This window comes from Nannospalax galili, unplaced genomic scaffold, assembly GCF_000622305.1.
Source record: "Nannospalax galili isolate Female #2095 unplaced genomic scaffold, S.galili_v1.0 scaffold1463, whole genome shotgun sequence".
Classification (NCBI taxonomy): domain Eukaryota; kingdom Metazoa; phylum Chordata; class Mammalia; order Rodentia; family Spalacidae; genus Nannospalax; species Nannospalax galili.
In genome coordinates this window covers 852,340-875,708 of record NW_008349596.1, presented here as the reverse complement: position 1 = coordinate 875,708, position 23,369 = coordinate 852,340, and the positions used below count along the sequence as shown (strand labels likewise).

The following is a 23,369-nucleotide window of genomic DNA, read 5'->3' as shown; positions in this document are numbered from 1 at the left end:
GGAGATCTTTTTTAAACGTTGGAACCTCATTTAATTTTATGTCTTATAGAGTTTACAATGAGTTAAAGATTATATAAGCTTAATAATTCATCTGTAAACCTAAAAATGTACAGCCAATTTTGAAAGAGATGTACCCTAGCTCAGAAAAATGTTATTGAATAGGTTAATGCTGTTGTAATGAAATGCTTCTTCTAATTAAAAAAAAAAACTAAAAACAATAAAATATTTTTTAAAAAACATTAAAAAAGAAGTCAGGCCTGTTGACGCATGCCTTTAATGCCAGCACTTAAAAGACAGAGGCAGGTGGATTTCTGTGAGATCAAGGCCAGTCTGCTCTACACAGTGAGTTCTAGGCCAGTTGGGGCTATAGGAAATCATCTCAACAAAACAAAACAATGTATATATTGCCACTGAGTCTCTCTCTCTCTCTCTCTCTCTCTCTCTCTCTGGTGTCTTGCCTTGATTGCTTTCCACCTTTGTTTGAGGCAGTCAACCAGGCTGGCTGGCCAATGAGCTTCAAGATTTGCCTATCTCTATCCTTCCAACCCTGGTAGTCCATTCATGTCCCACCATGCCTGGCTCTTGACACAGGTTCTAGGGATCCAAACATAGGTCTCTGCTCCCACAGCAGGCACTTTACCCTACTGAGCCATCTCCCCATCCCCCAAAGGTGTCCATTTTAGAGCAGAAATAAAAATGTGTTGAAGAACACTGTTGAAATAGCTTTCATCTCAAAGGAATAAAAGAGGTGGTTTATTCTGGATCCAAATATGAGTGACCGTGGACCAGGATTTAGGCTTCCCCAAATATGTTGCATGTTTTAGTTGTGATTTTTATTTTATTGCACATGTGTTAAGTGCACCTGTGTCGTGTGATGCCCACGGAGGTCAGAAGAGGGAATTGGATCCCCTAGAACTGGAGTTAGGATGGTACTTCATCACCATGTGGGTGCTGGGAATCAAACCAGGATCCTCTGCAAGAGCAGTCAGTGCTCTTAATCACTGAGTCAACTCTCTAGCTCCTCATGAACTTTTTATAGAAGAGAACAAAGAAAGTCATAAAACAATACATTTTCAATTGCATTGGTGGGTACAACGGGTAGGTGGGTGACAGCAAAGCAGGGGAACTCAGCTAGAGACCTCCTCAAATGCAATCTGACAGCATTCTTAGTTTGGTTGGTGGAAAGTCGGGGTCTGTTCACACATCCCAAAGGATTTACCTAATGGTCACTTATAGAAGTTATTAAGCGGGGCTAAAGACACCCCAAGATAATTGCCTCTGGACTTGTAAAATGCCAGCCTCTCCAGATCACTGAAGTTCTAATCAGTCAATAAAGCTTTGTAGTCACAGCTTCTTTCCAGGAATTCTCATTCACAACTCCCTGGGCTACACAATGTAATCCTATAACCCTGAATTGCCCAAGACCTCCCCTCCCCGCAAGACCGTGATTGAGAAGAAAGCATTATTAGCATTATTGTTGTTTGGTTACATAGGTGTTAAATAGGTTATTATGACTGTCAAAGAGCTCATCACCTTTTATTATTTTTATGAGAAAAAGCATGCCAACTTCTAAGTAATTGGTTCATACATTTTTCCCAGTAAAAATTTTATTGTGTGGTCTTATTATGTTGCCTAAGCTGGCCAAGAACTCCTGGGCTCAGTGATCCTCCTGCTTCAGCTTCTGAGTAGCTACGACTATAGACATACCAGCTATAAATGGTTCTTACTATAAGAATCTAGGTTTATCATTGACTTTTATTACCATTCCTAGGCAAAGTTCAAAAACCAGAGCAAAAGAGGAGTTGATGGTGCACCTCAGTGGTACAGCACTTGCCTAGCAAGTTCAAGGCTCTGGGGCTAGATCCCTAGCACAAAAAGGAAGCCTCCCACATCTCCAAACAACAACAAGCCATCAGCAAAAGAAAACAAAAACACTGTACATATGTGTGACCGGGCCACTGTTAGACTAGGAAGCCATGGCCAGGGGGATACACTGTGTGTGTGTGTGTGTGTGTGTGTGTGTGTGTGTGTGTGTGAGAGAGAGAGAGAGAGAGAGAGAGAGATGTGTCATGGTGTCCACCCCCACCCCACCCCTAGTCAAAGAGTGCCTTGCTAGATAGCCCACACTTGCACTGAACTTGTGATCTCTGTCTTTACCTTAGGACTGACAAGATTACAGCCCAGCTAAGTGGTACTCTGACTTGGGCGTATTATTACTTGGCTCTCAAAGTAACTAATAGTTTAATGTGTATTATTCACAAAGACCAACACCTTCAATGGGGTTCCAAAATGTTTTAAGTATTTTTATTTTAAAGTCTTTACTATGAGGCCGGGCATGGTAGCGTACACCTTTAATCCAGCATTTGGGAGGCAGAGGCAGGCAGATCTCTGTGAGTTCAAGGCCAACCTGGTCTACATAGTTAGTTCCAGGACAGCTGGGGCTACAGGAAGACCGTGTCTCAAAAAGACAGAAAAAAAAAAAGGCTTCACTGTGCTTTATTCATAATAAAAAAAATTAGGAACCCCTCCCCATTTTTGTTTTTGGTGACCCAATGCATTTAGAGTTACTTACATGAGCATGGGTAGGAAATTATTTGCAGGAACAGGTGCAACTTACCAGTGGCTACAACATTGAATAAAATGACCCCTGGCAATGGTGAACTGCCTATAGATCCCAGAAATATATGGGGCCTTGTGAGTCCCTCCATGACAGAATGTTGAGGGGTTCAATCTATTTTTTACAAAACTTTTTTTTTTTTATTAACATATAAAGAATTAGGCTTCACTATGGCATTTGTCAAAATTTTACCCCTTCCCTCACCCTGTCTCCCCTCCCCACCCCACACCCCCAAGGCTCCTCTTTTCTTTCTTGTCACATGAAACTTTGCCCACGTCTTCCCACCTCTCCTTCCCCTCTCATGGTATCACTCTTGTCACAGAGTCTGCGGCCACCGTCACACAAAGGGCCCAATCTTGTGCAGGTCTTGTGTAGGCAATCATAGCTACTCAGCATTCAAGAGTGCAATGACCATACCACGCCAAGTGTTTTCATTTAAAAAAATTTTTTGAGACAGCATCTCCCAAAATAGTCCATGGCTGGCCTGGAAGTTGTATGTAAGCCAAACTGGCCTCAAACTCAGAGATGTGCTTGCCTAGCCTGGATTAAAGGTGTGTGCTACCATACCCAGCAAAGTATTTCTACTTTAACTATATGTTGTACAACTGACAGTTACATCTTTTGGGGACTGGCCATGGTATTGTATGCCTGTAATTCTAGTATTTGGGAGGCAGAGACAGGAAGTTCACCACAATTCTAGGTCACCCTGATCTATACATTGAGTTCCAAGATGGTAAGGGATATATAGTAAGATCCTGTTTCTGTAAAACAAAAACTTCATCATAAGTTCTGTTTATAATTTCTCCCACAGTTTCACCTTGAACAGAAAATCTGGAGATCTATTCCAGTCTAACCTGTCTGTCAACATGTGAATGAGTACTACTCTAAAAAGCGTGCTCTGTGGACAATAACCAAATGGCTCTCTTGCCTGGTAGCTGGAGTAAGTAGCGATAGGGCTCTAGAAGAATCCGCTGTGCCTTTTCTTCAGTCTTTTCCATGGTTTTGAATTTCAAAGTTGATCTGTCAAAAAGGAGAAATACAACAGTGATTTCACAAATCAAATTCTAAGTGTCAGACTACAAAGGAATTTGTATCTCAAGGTGTTTTGGGAAACAAAGACAAACTTTATTTCAGTAGAAAAACATTACATGCACAAAAAAACTTTGAAAACACTACGGAAATGGAAAGAAGCCAGTCACCAAAGCACACACAAAGGATCCTATTTGTCCGATACGGTTTTGAAGAGCAGGGAGTGGGGAGGCCCATGCTTTTAATCCCACGCTTTTAATCCCGCATGCGGGAGGCAGAGGCAAGGCAGATCTCTGTGAGTTCCAGAGGCCAGGTGGTCTACTTAGCAAATCCAGGTCAGTGGTGGCTATAGGGCAACCCTGTCTCAAAAAGACCACAAAAAAAAAAAAAAAAAAAAAAAAAAAAAAAAAATCCCCAAAATGTTCTAAATCTGGCCATATCTACGGTGGGGAAAGCAGCTTAGTGGTTTCTGCACAGAAATAAGGACTGACTGTTAATAATGAGGTTTGGTTTTTTTTTTTTTTCCCCTGGGGGTATCTCAAAATGTTACTAGAATGTTGTGATGGCTGTACACTCTGTGAATGCACTAAAACATACAGAAGAGGGGCTGGAGAGATGGTTAAGAACACTGGTTGTTCTTGCTGAAGACGCGGGTTCGTATCCCAGCACCCACATGGCAGCCAACAACTGTCCGTAACTCTAGTTCCAGGGGATCCGACAGTCTCTTCTTGTCCTCTGAGGGCATTGCTTGACACAGGTGCACTTACCTACATGCAGGAAATACACGGAAACCATTAAAAAAAATAAAATATTTTAAAAAAACGTGCAGAAGATTAATTTTTCTGAGATTGGGTCTCCCTGTAGCCCCTGCTAGCCTGGAATTGGATATGGAGACAAGGCTGGTCTGGAATCACAGAGATCTGCCTGCCTCTGTCTTCTGAGTGCTGAGATTAAGGGTGTGCACACATGACCTACCTTTTTCTTTTTTTCCTTCCTTCCTCCCTCCCTCCCTCCCTCCCTCTCTCTCTCTCTCTCTCTCTCTCTCTCTCTCTCTTTCTTTCTTTTTCTTTCTTTCAAGTTTTGAATCAGGTTCTTACTGCTTATATAGCTCACATGGCCTCCAACTTATCTTCCTGCCTCAGTGTCCTGAGTGCTTGGATTACAGACATGCACCACCATACTTGGCTTTGTTTTGAGATGGGATCTTCCTATCATGCCCAACCTGCCCTTGAAATCACGGGCTCAAGCAATCTCCTCACCTCAGCTTCCAAAGGGGGCAGGACTACAGACATGGGCCAGCATACTCAGCTTGAGTCCTGCACTCTAGATGGGTGGTATATAAATACATCTCAAGTTGTTCAAAAGGAAAGCTCTTCATTCTAGTGCTTATACTGGTCAGAATGTTTGGCTGATTTTTAAGTGGTTTTCCTAGGTAACTTATAGTAAGCCTTTCGTAGTTAATTATAAAAGAAATGCCAAACAAATCCTTAAAATAGATATTTCTACATTTAATGATTACGAAGTAGCAAGCATTCTTTCTATGAACTTTAAGATGGATGTGTTTTATAATTTATGAGGAAGACTATTTTTTCTAAAGTTAATTTCAGAGAAGTTTTAAGAAGCACACCAATTTGAATGCAATTACTTGATTTTGAAAGTTTTCCTACAGTGGCTGGGCTTGGCAGCACACACCTTTGGTCCTGGGACTCAAGAGGCAGAGGCAGATGGATCTGAGAGTGTCAGGTTAGCAAGGATCCTGTCAAAAAAACAAAGCAAGAAAACAAAAAACACCCCCCAACCCACCCTGTAATGTTTATTTTGAATTTTAAAGTATTTTATTTATTATTTTTATTTTGTGTGTATGAGCGTATTGCCTGCATGTATGTAAATGCACCCATGTCATGCAATGCCCATGGAGGTCAGAAGAGGGTGTCAGATCTCCTGGAACTGGAATTATGGGCAGTTGCTAGCCACAAATGGGTGCTGGGACTCTAACCCAGGTCCTCTAACCCAGCCAGTGCTCTTAACTGCTGAGCCATCTCTCTAGCCCCTAATTATGCTGAAATTTGCATTTAGTACAATACTCCCTAGAACATAAAACCATGGCACACATGTACGTATATGTGTATTTTTGAGGCAGGATCTCATGCAGACCAGGCTAGCCTTCAACTCCTGATCCTCCTGCCTCTATTCCCAAATGCTGGGATTACAAGAAGCCTTAACCCTAACTTTGCCTAGCTTCAATCCTGGTCTTTGGTTTTTGTTGCTGTTGTTCTTTCTGAGACTGGGTCCCCAGTCCCAGCTGGACTTGAACACACAGAGATTCGCCTGCCTGCCTCTGCTTCTTGAATGTTGGGATTAAAGGCATGCACCACCACCCCTGGCTCCAATCCTGGTCGATGCAGCGGCTTCCTTTACTGGTGAATTTCTTTCTCTAAGAATACCTACTCCCATTTTATCCTTACAGGCTTTTCTCTTCTAACAATACGGCATCTCTGGCACACTTTAGGTCTCTAGGATCACAAGTCCTCTCCTCGTAACCTGTTTTGGCTTCACTGTATATATGTAAACACAAAACATAGTACAGTTATATAATAGCAGTTCATGATTAGTGCTGTTCAGAGTTGCGTGCCACAGAATTTTGGGATTGGAAGGCGTCTGTGATGGTTAGTGTTGTCAACTTGGCAGGATCTAGAATGACCTAGACAAGTCTCCAGGCACAACTGTGAGGCACTATTTAGGTTAGCTTAGCCTCTTGGGCATGAGGGATTGCTATTATTACTTTTTTAGACAGGATCTTCCTATAGCCCCGGTAGAACCTGTGGAACGGGAACTAGCTACCCTGTGCCCATCATACCACATCACATCACATCAACGAGGGTGTGCTGGCGCTTTTTGCTTACTGCAGCACTAAGGATGTGCTCTTCAGATTTGAAATCTGCCCTAGTCACTTCATACCATTACATTTCTTCTTGTTTTTAGGCAGAGTCTCACTGCGTAGCCCTGGAAGGACTGGACCTCACTATGTAGGCCAGGCTAACGTTAGCCAGTAGAGATGCGCCTGCCTCTGCATCCCAAGTGCTGGGATTAAAGGCATGCGCCGCCACGCCCAGCCTAACATCATAAATTCTGGAATCCATCTTTTGCAGCTCTGTCATCTCCGACCATGACTTCATCATCTATTCTCAGGAATACAGCCATTTTACTCCTTACTGGTTTTTAAACAAATGTAAACCAGGGTGGTAATTGGGCTGCTGACTGGTGCCTAGGGGAAGTGAATCTGTTAGAAATCATAAGGTCCACCATGACTGGGCAAGGGCAGCAAGATGCTGCAGCACAGCCTACAGCACGAGGGCTGCAGGGTCTCAGTGAGAAAAGGCCCTTCTCCAGTACCCTAGCATTGCCTGAATGCCTCCTGGTGGGCTGCTGGGGAACCAGGAACCGGCAGGCTGCTGGCAGGGATTCCAGCTAGTGTTTCCCCAGGCTTCTGCAGAATTTGCCGGACTAGTCCATGGGTGGACCATCACAAATGGTGATCGTCTGCCAAGAAGAGGCACTGTTGCAGTTACTGCTGCCACAGCCAGTACCACAGGGGTCCTGAGCCAGTATTAGAAGGACCCGGGCCTAGTACCTGCTCAGCTGTGGTGGCCCCCCTCACCTCTGCACTAAGGAGCACTGTCTCAAGAATGATGAGCTTGCTTCCTGGCACTAGGCACCCCCGGTGGAGGAACTTCAATGGACACGCACCCATGGATATGTGACCCCCTTCCCTAGGGATGCGAGGTAGCGCTGGGCCACTGAGTAACAGAGGCAGCTTGACTGAGGTGGAGGCCTGATTCCCCAGTGCCATGTGACCACAGTCCTCCTAGCTGCTATGTTATTGCTTGTGGGGTATTACGGGATTGTCTGTTTTCCCTTTCAGGGTCTTTTCCCTTAGGAAAGTACCCACCAAAGCCCTAGACTCATCTGACCCCTCCTCAACAGCCCGCCTACTTATAGGGCCTTTGAAAGCAGTTTATAGTAATCGTTTGAGAAAACCGTGGGGAAAATGTAACATATACTTGAGCTACAAATATAAGGCCTTTTACACATCATTTTGGTGAATGAACACACTGATGCAGGTAAGTAAGTACGCATGCCCCCACATAAATCTGAAGACGTTGAATAAATACTGACAAGTGACAGCAAAGGACGAGAATATCCAAAGTCTGATGATCACTGCCACCTTTCCATCGTTACAGCACACTGAAGAGCTCAAAAAGTTCTCAGACCATCCAATTCAGTGAGAGTGGGTATTTAGCATCCCTACTTCCTTGTACAGAGTGACCAACAGAAGGGAAAAAGGAGCAAACCAAAAGCTAGGTGTGGTGGCTCACACTTGTAATCCTAGCACTCAGGAGCTGAGGCAGAAGGACTGCAATGAGCTTCAGGATAGCCTGGGCTACACAGAAAGTTCCAAGCCAGGACCAGGCTTGAACGAAATTGTGTTTAAAAAAAAAAAGAGTGTGTGTGTGTGTGTGTGTGTGTGGTGAACATGTAATTCCTACCGTATACTTGCTTTTCCACCATGGACTATGATGTACAATATGACAACAGTAGGAAAGAAATGTTGTGCAACATGCATTCAAGGCACATGCTAAAAGGTGGCGCAGTTACCACCAACTGTTTGTGTTGCCCCCAGGGACTGAACACAGGTAGTCAGGCTTGGTGGAAGCACTTTTATCTGCTGAGCCATCTTGCCAGCCCTGTGCAAGTTTTTTGGTGCTTTCATGTAGTCTGAAGCATTCATTGTATGGGCTTGTCCCCCAACTGGCAAGCTAGACTGGCAAGCGGGGACAAATGCCTTCTTTTCAAGCTGGGATTCACCCACTTGCTCTGATCACCACTAACAAACTTTCCATAGGAGGGGAGGGGCAGAAAGAGTCACTCATGCCTTCCATCCAACCAGTTGGCCTGAGGGGTACATGGGGGAGGGACTAAGGATAGGGTCGGGGAAGCCGGTGGTGAGAGGGGTGGCCTTCGCCATCTTGGGCAGCCGCTGGGAGGTCACAGGGTCTGTACTGCTATGTAGAGGGGAGCCTACCCGCACCCACACTTCTGTAAGTAACCCCCTCACCCACGGATCTGTTGAAAGTCCAATAAAGTCTTTGGCTCACCAAACTGTTCTGTGGAGAAATTATAGCACGTTTTGTTGTAAGGACGGTGGTAGGAGGGGGTGGGTTGCCACATGTGCCTTCTAGAAGTAATTTTAGCAACACCATCTCATAGGTCCAATAAGCCTTGGAGAATATGAGAAACGTTATGGATCCTCTAAGGCATCTATGACCTCCACAGACATAGGCACACCAACAAAAAACTATACAGAATGCAGGGGATAATGTAAGTGTACTCAGAATCTTCAGGGACAGAATACCTTCACCCTTTAATCTTGAGCAGAAAAACATTCATGTTCGTACAATCATAGGCTAAGACATAAGAATTACTGCCTTTTGTTTTTTTTTTTGCATCAGTCTTGATAAGCAGCACAGGCTGGCCTCAAAGTGGTGATTCTCCTGTACTGGGATTACAAGTGTGAGCTAACTCTCAGTAATTAACTCGTTAAAAAATTTTTTGTGTGTGGAGTCAGCGAGATGGCTCAGTCTTGGTAAGGTAAAGTCTTTGCCACCAAGCCTGACAACCAGAGTTCAATCTCTGGGACCCCACATGGTGGGAGGAGAGGATAGACTCCCACAAGTTGTTCTCTAGCCTCCACATGGGCACTGTGGAACCACATCCATCCATACACACGCATATAAAACTTAAAAGAATTGTGTTTATGTGCATATATGCATGCGTGTGTGCACGCGTCTGTGTAGAGGCTTGAAGATAATCTCAGGTGCCTTCCTCGATCATTTTCTACCTCACTTTTTTCATTTTATCTGTATGAGTATATTACCTGCATGTATATAAGTGCATCCATGTTGTGCAATGCCCATGGAGGTCAGAAGAGGATTGGGTCCCCTGGAACTGGAGTTCCAGCCACCACTGGGTGCTAGAAACTGAACCCAGGTCCTCTGCAAGAGTAGGTAGTAGTCTTAACCACTGAGTCATCTCTCCAGCCCCTACCTTACTTTTGAGGCAAGGTTCCTCATTGAACCTGGGGCTTACTAATTCAGCTAGACTGGCTGGCCAATGAACTCTGAGGATCCCCTGCCCTGCCTAGTGCTGGGGTTACAGATGTGGGCTGTAGAGCTTGGCTTTTAAAACACGGGATCTGGGGATCTGAATTCAGATCCTCATGCTTTGTGTAGCATTTGACCGAAGGAGCTGTTTTCGCAGCGCCCTCAGGGCTCTTAGCTTTTTATCGAAGGCGGTTCACAAATGGGAGTCAAGGAATGAAACTAGTGCATTGTTCAGTTGTTCCTTAGGATCAAAACACACATTCACTTTGTTTTTAAGGCAGGGTTACCCCATGCAGCTCAGGCTAGCCCAGAATTAATCCTTCCTTAGCCTCTAAGCACTAGGATTACATGTGTGTGTCACCATGCCCAGTGACAAGCATACTTTCGCAGCAAGCCCCAGGGACTTGCTTATCTCTGCTTCCCCCTTGCTGAGATTATAGGTGCGCTATCACGACTGTCTTTCACACAGGTGCTGGGGATGGAACTCTGATCATCACGCTTTCAAAGTAAGCACTTTATGTACTAAGCCACCTTCCCAGCCTCAAAAGCATCTTGTTTTGTAGTTTATCTTATTATTATTTTTATTGTTTGTTTTTTTGAGACAGGGTCTCCCTGTAGCCCAGGCTGGCCTGGAAATCACTATTGTAGACCAGGCTGGCCTTGAGCTGGTAGAGCTCCACCTGCCTCTGCCTCCTGAGTACCAGGATTAAAGGCGTGTGCCACCGTGTATTAGTCAAGGTTCTCCAAAGAAACAGAACCAGTAGAATGAAATATATATGTATAGAGATTTATCAGCTTAGCTCACAGGATAGGGTCCGAGTAGTCCAACAACGTCTGCACCACACTGGAGAGGCTGAGAATCCATAGTTGCTCAGTCCACAAAGCTGGATGTCTCAGTAGTGGACAAATTCCAAAAGATCAGCTAATCTTCAGTCTATAGCAGCAAGGCGAACTCACCAGCAAGAGAGAAGGCAAGCAGCAAGAAGCCTGGCGTCGTACTCTTCTGCCTTGGCCTTTTATACCTGCTGCCATCAGAAGGTAACACCCACATTTAGGGTGTGTCTTCCAGTTTCATATGATCCAATCAAGAAGATCTCTTTCATTTCAGTTAATCCCAGATCCAGTTAAGCTGACACCCAAGATTAGCCATCATGCACCATAACCGGTATAGTTGTTTTTTTTTTAATTTTAATTTTAATTTATGTGAGTGTACATCACGTGCACGTGTATGCCTGCAAAAGCTAGAAGAGGGCGCTGGATCCATTCGAGCTGGAGTTACAGGTAGCTGCTGGGCCACCTGATGTGGGTAACGGGAACTGAACTCAGGACCCTCTGCAAGAGCAGCGGGGCTCTTAACTGCTGAGCCATCTCTTCAGCTCATAGTTTATTCTCAATAATTAACTATGCCAGACAATTCTACAAAAATCAGCACCTGACCAAGGGAAATTATCTTAGTAACATAATTCAAGGAGCAACATCCCATACACAACATTTCTAGCCAAGCACAGTAGCACAAGTCTGTAATCCCAGCATTTGGGAAGTGGAAGGAAGAGGAGGAATTCATGGCCAGCTTGGGCTACAAGAGACCCTGTCTCAACCCCTATCTCCCAAGAAAAGGCCCACATCTGCCTTGAGTAGTAATTAACGCTAAGCACAACACAAGGAGAAGAAAGCTTATAAAAATATTCCGAAAGAATCCAAATACCAATTTAGCAACATTTTTTTCTCCCTCAAGATAGGGCTTTGCATTCTAAGATGCTATGCATCCTAGACTGGTCTGGAATCCCTGTGTAGTCCAGATGGGCCTTGAACTCTTGACCTTACTGTCTCAGCCTCTGGAGTGCTGGGATTACAAGTGTGGGACACTATGCCTGGTCCAATTTACTAATTCATTACCTTACAGTTTAATTTTGTACATAGTTACCTTGTTCTTAGAGGTTAAAAGAAAAAGAAGACGCAAAGGGAAGAAAAATGATGCTGGCAACAGATAATTACCGACTAGGATTAAAGGTAGAATAAAAAAGGATCTTTGTTGTTTGTTGGTGTTGGGGTGAAATCCAGAGCCTTGCACTTGCAAGCTAAGTCATCAAGCCCTCAAAGCCTTTTATATGCTCTGTTTCAATCAACCAGTAGCCATCTCTTTTCACATAGGTTGGGAATAAGAATCATGATGCTAGCCGGGCGTGGTGGCGCACACAGAAGACCTGGGTTCAGTTCCTAGTACCCACATGGCAGTTAATAACCGCCTGTAACTCCAGTTCCAGGGAAATCTGATGCCCTCTTCTGATCACTGTGAGAAATGTATGACACAGGTACAGGTACATCTACACAAATGTACTTACACAAATGCAGACAATACATTCATTGACACACACATACATGCACACACACACACACACACACACACACACACAATTTGCCTGAGTCAGTAACAGGTGAACTATTGCACACAAATCAGAGTGGCACTTTGTTTAAATCCCTGACTTTTTTAAGGACGGGGTTTCCCTGCAGCCCCAGCTGGCCTGGAACTTGCTATGTAGACCAGGCTGACCTCAATCCCACTGAGATCTGCCTGCCTCTGTCTCCTAAGTGCTGGGATTAAAGGGATGCATCATTAGGCCTAGCTTTGTTTTTTCTTCTGCTCATTCACAGTTTAACAATACTCATGTAAGGAAATTCATGTTTCTTTCCCAGAAAATATTTACATAAGTATTCTCAGTGGTGGGAAAACTGAGGAGCCTCAATTTTTGTAGGAACCAGACATGAATGCGTCTTGCATCTTCTTAGGCATCTAAGCAGATCTGGAGAGATGGCTCAGTGGTTAAGGGCACTGGTTGCTCTTGCTGAGGACCTTGGGTTTGGGTCTCAGCACCCACATGACAGCTAACAACCACCTGTTACTCCAGTTCTAGTACATCCAAGGTTCTCTTCTGGCACTGGCAATGCATGACGCCGGGTGCACTCACAGGCAAAACACTCATACTCATACAGAAGTCTAAAGAGCTCTATACCTAAAAGACTGCCAACTTATCACAGCTAGAATTCTCCGTTTCCATGTACTAGATTTAAATGTAAAAAGGTAACAGTAGTGGTGTTCCATGAATTCACGGGAGTAACTTCAGAATGCCTAGGGGAGAATCTGACACTTTTTCCACTTTCAAAACTGAACACCTGTTGGAAATCTGTTCAAAGGTCAATGAATATTGATAACACTTATTCTTTACGCCTCTGAACTATCACACAGTGGCCTTTCTTACCCTCCTCCAGAATGTTTCTCATTTTGAGACAGAGTTTAGGTAGTTCAGTCTGGCCTTGGGAGATGCTTGTTTGACAACACCAAGCTCCTCCTCATTCGATCACCGGAATAATAAAAATGTTTTTTTAGTTTTCTTTCGCCGGAGACCGGATATGGTTTCCCTGTGTAGTCTAGGCTGGCCTGGAACCTACAGTAATCCTCCTGTCTCGGCCTCCAGCCTAAAAAGGTTGTTACCCCTCCCCCTTCTCGGGTCTCAGTTTTTCATACTGGGACAGCTTCCTCCTGAAAAGGGTTTCCAGTGTGCTGTGTGGGCTGTTCTTTTCTTGGTCACTTCTGCTGGCTCTGGAGCTCTAACCTCTCTAGGAAGCTTCTCCATCTTCCCTGAGCCACCGCTCCAGCCCATTTAATGTTTCCTACATTTTAACATTTCTTGCCCAGACTTCGAGTCAGGAAATGTAAGGTCCGTCCCGTTTTTTTCCCACATGGCGGGCAGTCAACACACTAAGGACAGAATGAAAGCTCCTCCGAACACCTCAGAGGGTGAAGTGTAGCCATCAGCACGTATACAAAAAGTGAAAGTTCCACGCCAAGTCGTTTTTCCTTTCAGGCTCCGGTGGCGGAAAGGCTACACCGAGAAGCGGAGAGCCTTCCCCTCCCGAGCTCGAGCGACCACGGCTCATGAAGAGCCCTCCCGGGCCGTGGCGGACCCGGCTCGAAAGCGGGCCGTGCCGGTGCCCCCATCCTTCCCGGCTCCCTGCCGCCAGTCACCCCGAGCCGGGTCAGCATCCGGGTCCTCTCCCTCCTTTCTTCCCCTTCGCCCCGCCCCCTTCCAGCTCCCCATCCGGGTCCCCCCGCCGCCAGCGCCACGGCTCACGGTTCCACGATGATCTCACGACTTCACGCCCCCAGGCTGGGACTAGCAGTTCTCTGCACGTCAACTCCTCACTTTATAGTTCAGACCGCTGCTCCTCCCGACGCCTCTATAGATCCCACCCCCTACTTCACCACAGAACTCTCCGCCCTCCTCAGCGGCCGGCGACGCCGCATTACTCGGTGCAAGAAAATGCGCCATCCCTGTCACACTGCGCAGGCGTCGCAGGCCACCTCCCCTCTGCCTGATGGCTGCGCCCCCTTCCCCTCCCCAGTTTCGTTGCACGCAGGCGAAGGGCACGATGGTCTTGTAGTTCTTGCAGGCAAGAGTTTGGTGGTTGGCTCTGAGGACTGGCCTACAATTCCCAGGAAGACTTGAGGCGTAACTTTCTGTTTCCATAGAACTGGTGGGAAAATGGCGGCGTTGTTTGTATCCCTCAAACCAATAGGAACTGAGCATGGGCGGGCTCTATAGAATTCCAGCCAATCGTTGGTCGTCTGGGAGGCCATCCGGGAAAGAGGTAGGGGAGGGGAAAAGAACTTAGGGGAGGGGAGAAGGGAAGGGGGGCCCCGGGTGGGGGGAAGCGATGTTTGCCCGTCAGTCGAGTCCGGAGTGAGGAGCTCGGGTGCAGGAGCGGAGGAGAGTCTCGAGCTCCAGCTCGCCGCCGCCACGGCCGCCGCCTGGACCTTTGCCCGGAGGGAGCTGCAGAGGGTCGGTCGCCGCCGTCCGCGGGAGGGCAGCGCGACCGGAGCTCGGACCTCCGTCCGGGAGGGGTTTTTCGTCTCCCCCTCCCCCCGCGAGGGAGCCGGAGCGGTCGCCAAACAAAGGTACCAGTCGCCGCTGCGGGAGGAGGAGGAGCCGGAGCCTGAGCCTCGGCCACTGCCGGACCCCGCCGCCTTCTCCCCCGTCTCTGCCCCGGGCCTGCTGTGGGGGGGAGGCGGAGCGGGAACTCGACGTGCAGCGCTTGGACCTTCTCTCGGCTGGAGGTAGGGCCATTTTCCGGGTTAGCGTTTGCTGGGGCGGGGGGAGCGCCCGGGCCCGGCTCGGGAGCGGGGCAGATGGCCGCGGCGCCGTGGCGGCGCTGGGGTCCGGGGCCTCGGCCTCCCGGGATCCTGCTCCGCCCTCACTGGCCCGGCTCTGGTTGGGAGCCGCCTGCGGAGTACCCGGTGCTTGGCCTCTGCTCGGGCGGGCAGTACTGCGAGGCCCCGCGCCGCGGCCCTCCGCTCCGCGGGCTCACCGAGGCCCGGCCGGTGCCCGCGCGTCGCGGGCTGAGCGGCCCCGTGGGGGCGGACGGCTGCAGCCCCGGTCTAGGCCGCGCCGGACCCGCGGCTTGTTGTGAGTTTCTTCTGACAGAAATGGCGTCATAGTGGAGGACGGGAAAGTCCGTCGGGTCGCGACAATGGGGCGGGAAGCGGCGGGCCGTGGGGGCGGTTGGGGGCTCGGGGATGGTGCGGTCAAGCCGACCGAAAGCGGCTCGGGCCTGCTCGGGCTCGGGGGCTCCGCTCGGTGCTCCCGGCCGCCCGGGTTCGTCTCGGTACCTCCCCCGCCCCGACGACGCAGGGGCGGGGGGGTTGCTGGCGGTGCTGACGGGGCGTCTTTGTTTCTCCTCCAGGTGCTCGTGAGGTTGGTGTCGCCGAGGGGATCGCCGCCCCAGAGTCACCATGAAGGTAAGGCGGCCTGCGGAAGCCCAGCCGCCGCCGCTTTCGAATGGAGGAAGTCGGGGTGGGCCGCGGGCTGCCGTGCCGGCCTGCGAGTTTTGCAGAGGAAGGTGTGTGCGGGCCGGTCGCCCACCCTTCCTGGGAGACCCGGGTCCGTCGGCGCGAACACCCACGGTTGTGCGGTGGAGTTGTGCAGGCAGACGTGCGTGTGTCCGGGAGAGAGGGGCTTTTGCAAAAGCACCGGGCCGTAGGAATAGCTACGCGAATTAAATCGTCTTAAATCGCAAAACGGAAAGCAGGTCAAGTAACCCGACTCTAGAAGCCGTGCTGCGTGCACAGCGGCTCTATCGATTACAGCGATAGGAGAAAGTCTCATTCATTGTGTGAGCGGGACTGAGAGTTTGTAGCGAAAACCTGATAGTTGAAGAGACAGTCCAATTTGGAAGATTTTTAAAAGAGCAGTTGTGCGATCTTTACCTTTAGAGATCAGACTTGGCAGTTGCTCCATGTGTCTCCAGGGACTGAGGGCTGTGTGGCTTATTTTCCTCTGTTGATCTGTCGGGACTGCAAGTTGTCATCTGTGCCGCTGGCATACATTGTGGCGTGGAAAACGGATGGCAAGGTTCCTCCTACAGAAACGTGTTGATTGAATGGCTTCTCAGAAGCACAAGTGTCTTAAGAAGTAGCTTGTGTATGGTGCAGAAAATTATAGCCATAAAAAGAAAGGTGGCTTTTGCCGTCTTAAGGAATATGTACATGATTTTTTTAAAACACACTCCAGGATGGAAGGCGTCAGGCATCTGAAACAAATATATTTCACTGGTGGAGCTTAAGTACTAGCAGGGTTTTCTCTTTTTGATCCATTACAAATTCAGATGTACTTGGAAAGGGTAGTGTGTATTCGCAGGATGGAAATGCAACAGATAGCATGTTCGGCCGTAAACACCATGTTCTTTTGACAGTTCCTTTGGACTAGTTTTTAAAAACTACATTCTTTTCAGAATGAGGGTTGCTTTTGCAGTGTTGCATCCCAGTTATAATTTATAATGCCTCTGTTTATAGAAGGGAAGCAAAAGCTGTTGCTACTTAAATTTTTGTCCATCATGCAAAGCATTTTAGCCCAATTTTTAAAGTTTCCTTTGTGAGTTTAGAGCTCTAAGACTGCATGGAACAGTATGTCTGCTGAAAGTTCCTGTCTCCTTTCATGTAAATGAAAACATAATCAGTAGTAGTTCAAAAAGTATTAGGAAAAGGTGAATTTTTTAGGTGTGGTGTTGGATGAAAATTTCTTAAGAGAAGTTTAAGTAGAATGATACATGTATAATACATTCAGAAGCTGAATAATATTTGGAATAAATGCTGCAATCTGTCACAGTTCCCAATTGTCATGTGTGGCACATCTTAGGTTCTCTGTAAATGTTTGGCTAAAAGAGATGTACCAAGTAGACAATATGACAAATTTAATTTTTTTCTTCTTTTCATTTCCTTTCAAAAAGACAAGTCTGTTTAAAAAATGAGAGTAGGGCTGGACATGGTGGCGCACATCTTTAATGCCAGCACTCGGGAGGCAGAGGCAGGTGGGTCTCTGTGAGTTCGAGGCCAGCCTGGTCTACATAGTGAGTTCCAGGACAGCTGGGGCTACAGGAGACCCTGTCTCAAGAAGACCAAAAAAAAAAATAAAATAAAAGTAACAGTAGGAAGCCAGTCATGGAGTGTGTGCCTGTAATCCCAGCACTTCGAAAGGTCAGGAGTTCAAAGCCAGCCTGGGTTATGGAGTGAGTGAGAGGCTGATTTGGGCTACAGCGTAATTTAAAAGCCAGCCTAGTCTGTTATGACAGTTTGGAACAAGCAATCAGAATAGCAAAAAGAAAGTTCCATGGTATTTGACAAATGCAAATTTTTTGGTATGTTTACTGCCTTTGAAATAAAGGTACTTGAGTCAGACATCTTGATGCACACCCTTAATCCAACACTTGGAGGGCAGATTCAAGTGGATTTCTGTGAGATTTGGCCAGCCTGGTCACAAAGCAAGTGGCAGATCAGCTGGGGCTATGGGTCTCAAAAAGATACCGCCCCCCAAAAGGTACTTGTTTCTAGTGATATTAAAAGAAAGAAATTGTTAAAACAAATATCCAACTTCACAATGAACTTTGTGTTTTAAGTATAGGAAATCATGAGGAATCAGTCACTAGTATTAAAAGTCTAGCTTATTTTTGCAATTTAATTTTTTACATAGTGAAAGATGGATAGCTCAGTGGTTAAGGGCAAGTACTTCTTTTCCAGAACCCAAGTTTGATTACCAACACCTGTGTGGGTGGCTCACAACTCTAGCTCCAGGAGATCTGATACCCTCTGATCCCTGCAGGCACCAGCACATGAGGTATTCGTGTGCACTCACTTCCACATAAAAATAATAGAAAAGCTGCTCATGGTTTTTATTTTGCTTTATCTAAAATTGCAATTCAAAATATATCTGGTGTTTAGCTGGGCAGTGTGGCAGAGCTTGCTCTAATCCCAGCACTCAGGAGGCTTTAGTAATGAGGACTGTGAGTTTGAGGCCAGCCTTTGCTACATAGTGAGGCTCTCAAAAACAAAGAAACAGAAGGTATTTAGTGTTCATCATGTTCGGCTTAACTTGATGTGTGAAGAAAAGTTCCTGTAGCTTGTGTGTGTGCATGTGCTTGTGTTCTCAGGTCCTGTATTAGGATGACATTTGTGGTATGGAAGGATTTGTGGCATTTGTTGGATCTTGCCAAACAAATTTCTAGTTTGGAGCAAGCTTTAAGTGTGAATAGTTTGTCCTGTTAGTGACAAAAACACTTAAAAGTTTTAAGTGGCTGTGTATTGAGATGATGATACTCTGGTGGTTGCATTAAAGTCATCAAGTGAAGAAAATCTATATGCTAATTTAAATGTTACACACTTAGAAGCAATTTTCCCATGGTATAGCCTTCAAAAATTGATTTCTATACAGCCCAGTCCTGACTAGTGTGCTATATCTTTTGGTTAGTTTTGCAGAGTATGTTTTTAAGAAATATGACTTGTCATACAAAAGCGGTTTGTGCTTTAATGTAGACTGTGATGTTGATGTTCTGGTGAATTTGTTTTTCATATTTTTGATAGATTTTTCAGTATCACTGATGATACATTATCAGGAAATCATAGGTTATTAAAGCTTATAAATGATTTTAAGACTTACGTCAGATTTATTTCCTACCTTTTTTTTTTTTTCTGGTCTTTTTGACAGAGTATCCCTGTAGCCCCCCTGACCTGAAACTCACTCTGTAGACCAGGCTGGCCTTGAACTCACAGAGATCCCCCTGCCTCTGCCTCCTGAGGGCTGGGATTAAAGGCATGTGCCACCGCACCCGGCCTATTTCCTACCTTTTTTTTTTTTTTTCGGGTCTTTTTGACAGAGTATCCCTGTAGCCCCCCTGACCTGAAACTCACTCTGTAGACCAGGCTGGCCTTGAACTCACAGAGATCCACCTGCCTCTGCCTCCTGAGGGCTGGGATTAAAGGCATGTGCCACCGCACCCGGCCTATTTCCTACCTTTTTTAAAGCTGAATTTTATTCTGTTTTTACATTGCACATGTCATTAATATTTCTTACTATATTGCCATTGTTGTAAATTGTTGGAGTGGGCCAAATGGGCCAGACATTAGGCTGTGGAGGGGATGGCTGATTAGGGGTTGTAGAATCTGGTGATTGACTTTTCATATGTGCCAATCGTCTTTTCAGTAATCACCGGCCTGGGCCACATAAAAACACCAATTGATTATAAATGTCCCTTTTCAGTTCTCTTGAATGTGTATACTTGCTGTCTTCCCTTCTCCTTCCCCTTCCTCCCATCTCTTTCTTTGCCCCCTTTCTTTCTTGCTTTGGTATTTTTCTTTTAAATAAACCATTCATTTAGCAACTGTTTCAGTGTGTCACCAAGTGTGATAGGAAGGAGCAGAAGCTATCTGGCTTGCTCTCTCAGTGTAGCAGAAGACATAGAAAACCAATCACATTCTAAGAGTATTTGTTCTGCTGTGCGGCTATTGAACTTAGTACTGTGCAAGGACATCTGAATGAATGAGCCACAGAATTTTCTGGTGGAGTTGACATCTGAATTGAACCTTAAAGCTTTTGCTAGCCAGAGAAGGGGAAGAGTGTTTTAGATACCAGGAAATGGCATACTGCACAGAAAGCAACAAAACAAGGTGCTCTATCTGGAAACTAAGAGCTTTGTTGTCCTAAAGAATGAAGTGTTTTTAGGACTTAGTGCCAGCCGTTCGGGAGACTGAGGCAGGAGGATCTCAGATTCAGTGAGATCAAGGGCAGCCTGGGTCCTTCAGTGAGACAGAGAAGAGTGATGTGCCTGAGGTGAGGCTGGAAGGGCAGCGGGAGATGGAGGCAGGCGTTCCATTCTTTTCTGAGGGAATGGGGACTGAAGCCAGGGCTCCTACATGAAGGCAAGCAACCCTACCACCTGGCCACTTCAGCCTGAAGATTTTGAGACCCTATGTGAAGGACCTGGGCCTTAGTCTGTGAAGTGTTGCTTGCTGAATAAGCTTGAGGGCCTGATGACCAGCACCATGTAAAAAGCTGGTGTCCTGGTGCTCTTGTAATCTCAGCACTAGGGAGGAGGATCCCTGGGGCTTCCTAGCTAGGCCAGTCTAGTCACACTGAGTTGGTGAGCTCCAGGTTCAGTGAGAGGCACTGTTTTTGCCTTTAATCCCAGCACTCCGGAAGCAGAGGCAGGCGGATGCTCTGTGAGTTTGAGGTCAGCCTGGTCTACAGAGTGAGTTCCAGGCAGCTGGAGCTACAGGAAGACCCTGTCTCAAAAAGACCAAAGAAAGAAAGCGGAGAGGGCAGGCGAGAGGGACACTTGTTACCAAGCCTGACAAACCTGAGTTTGATACCCAGAGCCCTTCTGACCTCGGTGTATGTCCCCCCCCATCATACAAAATAAATAAATACAATGAAAATTTAAGAAGAAAACATGAAGAATGACAGGAGACAGAATTGATAACAGTTCTGGGCTCTGCACACACAAGGTACGTGAAGCTTCTTTAAAATTAATTTTAAAATATTATTTGGGGGGGGGCGCTGAGTGTAGTGTCATATGCTTTTAATCCCAGCCTATGAGAGGCAGAGGCAGGTGGGTATCTGTGTGATTGAGACCAACCTTGTCTACAGAATGATTTCCAGGCCAGTTGTGGCTACACAGTGAGCTCTTGTCTCCCCCCAACAAAACAAAACAAAAACAAAACAAAATATATATATATATATATATATATATATGTATGTATACACACACAGTGGTGGGCACATGCATGCCACAGTGCGCATGTGGAGGTCAGAGAAGTCAGAGGACTTCATGGGGTCAGTTCTCTCCTTTCCACCAATACGTGATTCCAGGGATTGAAATCAGATCACCAGGCTTAAGACGTGGTCCTACTATTTTTGCATCTGTATTTAGGTCCATATCAAAAACTGAATACATGGAACTCCATGTATTATATTGGATTTTCAACCTCCAAAATATGAGCTGAGGGTACTGGAGAGATGGCTCAGAGATTAAGTGCACTGGCTGCTCTTGGAGTACCCTGGGTTCGATTCCCAGCACCCACACTTACAACCATCCTTAACTCCAGTTCCAGGAGATCCAGTACCCTCTTCTGACCTTCAAGGGCATTGCACAATGTTGGTGCACTTACATGCAGGCAATATACTCATACACATAAATAAAAATAATAAAGTAAGCCAGGCATGGTGGCACACGCCTTTAATTCCAGCACTTGGGAGGCAGAGGCTGGCAGATCTTTGTGAGTTCAAGGCCAGCCTGGTCTATATAGTGAGTTCCAGGACAGCTGGGGCTACAGGGAGATGCCATTTCAAAAAGGCAAAAAAATAATAATAAATAAAATAAAATTAAAAAAGAATATGAAGTGAATGGCCTCTTTAAGAGTTAGCCAGCCTTGGGAATTTCATTACAGTAAAGGAAAATGGACTAATAAGTTAGGAAGTCTTAAACAAGAGAGTGAAGTGATCCGATACACATTTTTAGAACAGAGCAGTGATTGCTATGCAGAGGATACACTGTGACAGAGCAAGAGGGAAGTAAAGCTGACAAGAATAGGCTGTCAGGTTAATTTGGGGAAGATGGTGGTAGAGAAGTGATAGTACTGTGGGGGCATGCTTGAAAATGGAGGTGAATGGCCTGGAATGGGTTGGGTGTGAGTTGAAGTTGTGCTTGCTGCTGGTTGCACACCACCCAGCTCTCCATTTGCATTCTTGGTTCAGTTGGTGGTGGGGGCTTCTGGGACTCAGTACAACTAAGGTATTCACAACTTTGAGTCTTCCCTAGGGTGAGTAGTGACTATTAAGCTGAACAGACCTCAGTTATTTTGATTTTTCTTTTTTTTTCATTTAAAAGAGTGAAGGCTGGGCATGGTGGTGCACGCCTTTAATCCCAGCACTTGGGAGGCAGAGGCAGGAGGATGCTCTGTGAGTTCGAGGCCAGCCTGGTCTACATATGAGTTCTAGGACAGTTGGGGCTACAGGGAGATCCTGTCTCAAAAAACACCAAAAAACAAAAACAGTGAGATAAAGTCACAGGATCTGTATGAGTGTGAACTTTCAAGTGCAGCCATAAATGGGGGGGGTGCCCACTGTTCTGTAAATAAACCCCTACCCTATGCTCTGTTTAAAAAAAAAAAAAAGGAAAAAGTGAATGGTGGGTGTTTGGCTAGATAGATAAGAGGGATCTGACTAGACCTTAAGTGGATGATCTTGCAGTGGGGAACGTCTCAGGACACTGACTTGACACAGTGGGCCTTAACACCCACGACAGAGCATATGGGTTCCAGTCGGGGGCTATGGGACGGTGCTAGTAGGATGGAGCTATAAAGATGATTCAGATTGTTTGAGATATTCTGTATGAAATACAACAAAATTTAATAAAAACAACAAAAAAGAATTAAGTGCCTACGTCAGAAAATTAGAGATTTCTCATATTAGTAACTTAATAATGTACCTGAAGACCTTGGAAAACCATGAATATAATAGCCTTTTGGGGGGGGGGGTTAAGACAGGGTCTCCCTGTAGCCCTAGCTGTCCTGGAATTCACTATGTAGACCAGGCTGGCCTTGAACTCACAGAGATCCGCCTGCCTCTGCCTCCCAAGTGCTGGGACTAAAGGCGTGTGCCACCACGCCCAGCAATATCTATTCTTAAAACCATTTTTAAAAACTGAGATAAATTTACCTTTTTAAATTTTTTTCTTTTTCTTTTCTTTCTTTTTTTTTTTTTGTCTTTTTGAAAGTCTCCCTGCAGCCCCAGCTGGCCTAGAACTCAATATGTAAACCAGGCTGGCCTCTATCTCTATCTACCAGTCTCTGCTTCTAGAGTGATGGGATTAAAGGTGTGTGTCACCATACTTGGCATTTTTTTTTTTTTTTTTCTTTTTGAGACGGTCTCCCTGTATCTCCAGCTGGATCTCTGTGGATACCAGGCTGGTCTCAGTGTCACAGAGAGATCCACCTGCATTTGCCTCCCGAGTGCTGAAGTTAAAAGTTGGCCATGCCCAGCTGTAATTTATTTATTTTTTGTCTTTTTGAGACAGGGTCTCCCTGTAGCCCCAGCTGTCCTGGAACTCACTATGTAGACCAGGCTGGCCTCCAACTCACAAAGATCTGCCTGCCTCTGCCTCCCGAGTGCTGGGATCAAAGTCGTGCGCCACCACACCTGGCTCTTAATTTTTTATTTAAATTTTAAAAAATTATTAAT

The 23,369-nt window shown here is 46.1% G+C and overlaps 2 protein-coding genes across 11 annotated transcripts in view; one reads left to right on the top strand and one right to left on the bottom strand.

Moving 5' to 3' along the window:
* Positions 1–14,157, bottom strand: part of Ggps1 (geranylgeranyl diphosphate synthase 1) — a 29,821-nt gene extending 15,664 nt beyond the window's left edge. The window contains exons 1-2 of one of the 3 annotated variants that reach the window (XM_008847028.3): positions 13,938–14,157; positions 3,546–3,637 (exon numbers count right to left, since the gene is read on the bottom strand). In XM_008847028.3, coding sequence (XP_008845250.1) covers positions 3,546–3,615 — 70 coding nt within the window. In that variant the 5' untranslated portion in view covers positions 3,616–3,637; positions 13,938–14,157. Of the gene's footprint in view, positions 1–3,545; positions 3,638–6,094; positions 6,151–13,064; positions 13,824–13,937 lie in introns of those variants that run through there. The other 2 variants (XM_029570375.1, XM_029570376.1) reach the window with 2 other exon arrangements.
* A 363-nt stretch (positions 14,158–14,520) lies between these two features.
* Positions 14,521–23,369, top strand: part of Arid4b (AT-rich interaction domain 4B) — a 151,600-nt gene continuing 142,751 nt past the window's right edge. For 3 of the 8 annotated variants that reach the window (XM_008847024.2, XM_008847025.2, XM_008847023.2), the window contains exons 1-2: positions 14,784–14,920; positions 15,547–15,601. In XM_008847024.2, coding sequence (XP_008845246.1) covers positions 15,596–15,601 — 6 coding nt within the window. In that variant the 5' untranslated portion in view covers positions 14,784–14,920; positions 15,547–15,595. Of the gene's footprint in view, positions 14,921–15,546; positions 15,602–23,369 lie in introns of all 8 variants that reach the window. The other 5 variants (XM_017801648.2, XM_017801647.2, XM_008847027.2 and 2 more) reach the window with 3 other exon arrangements.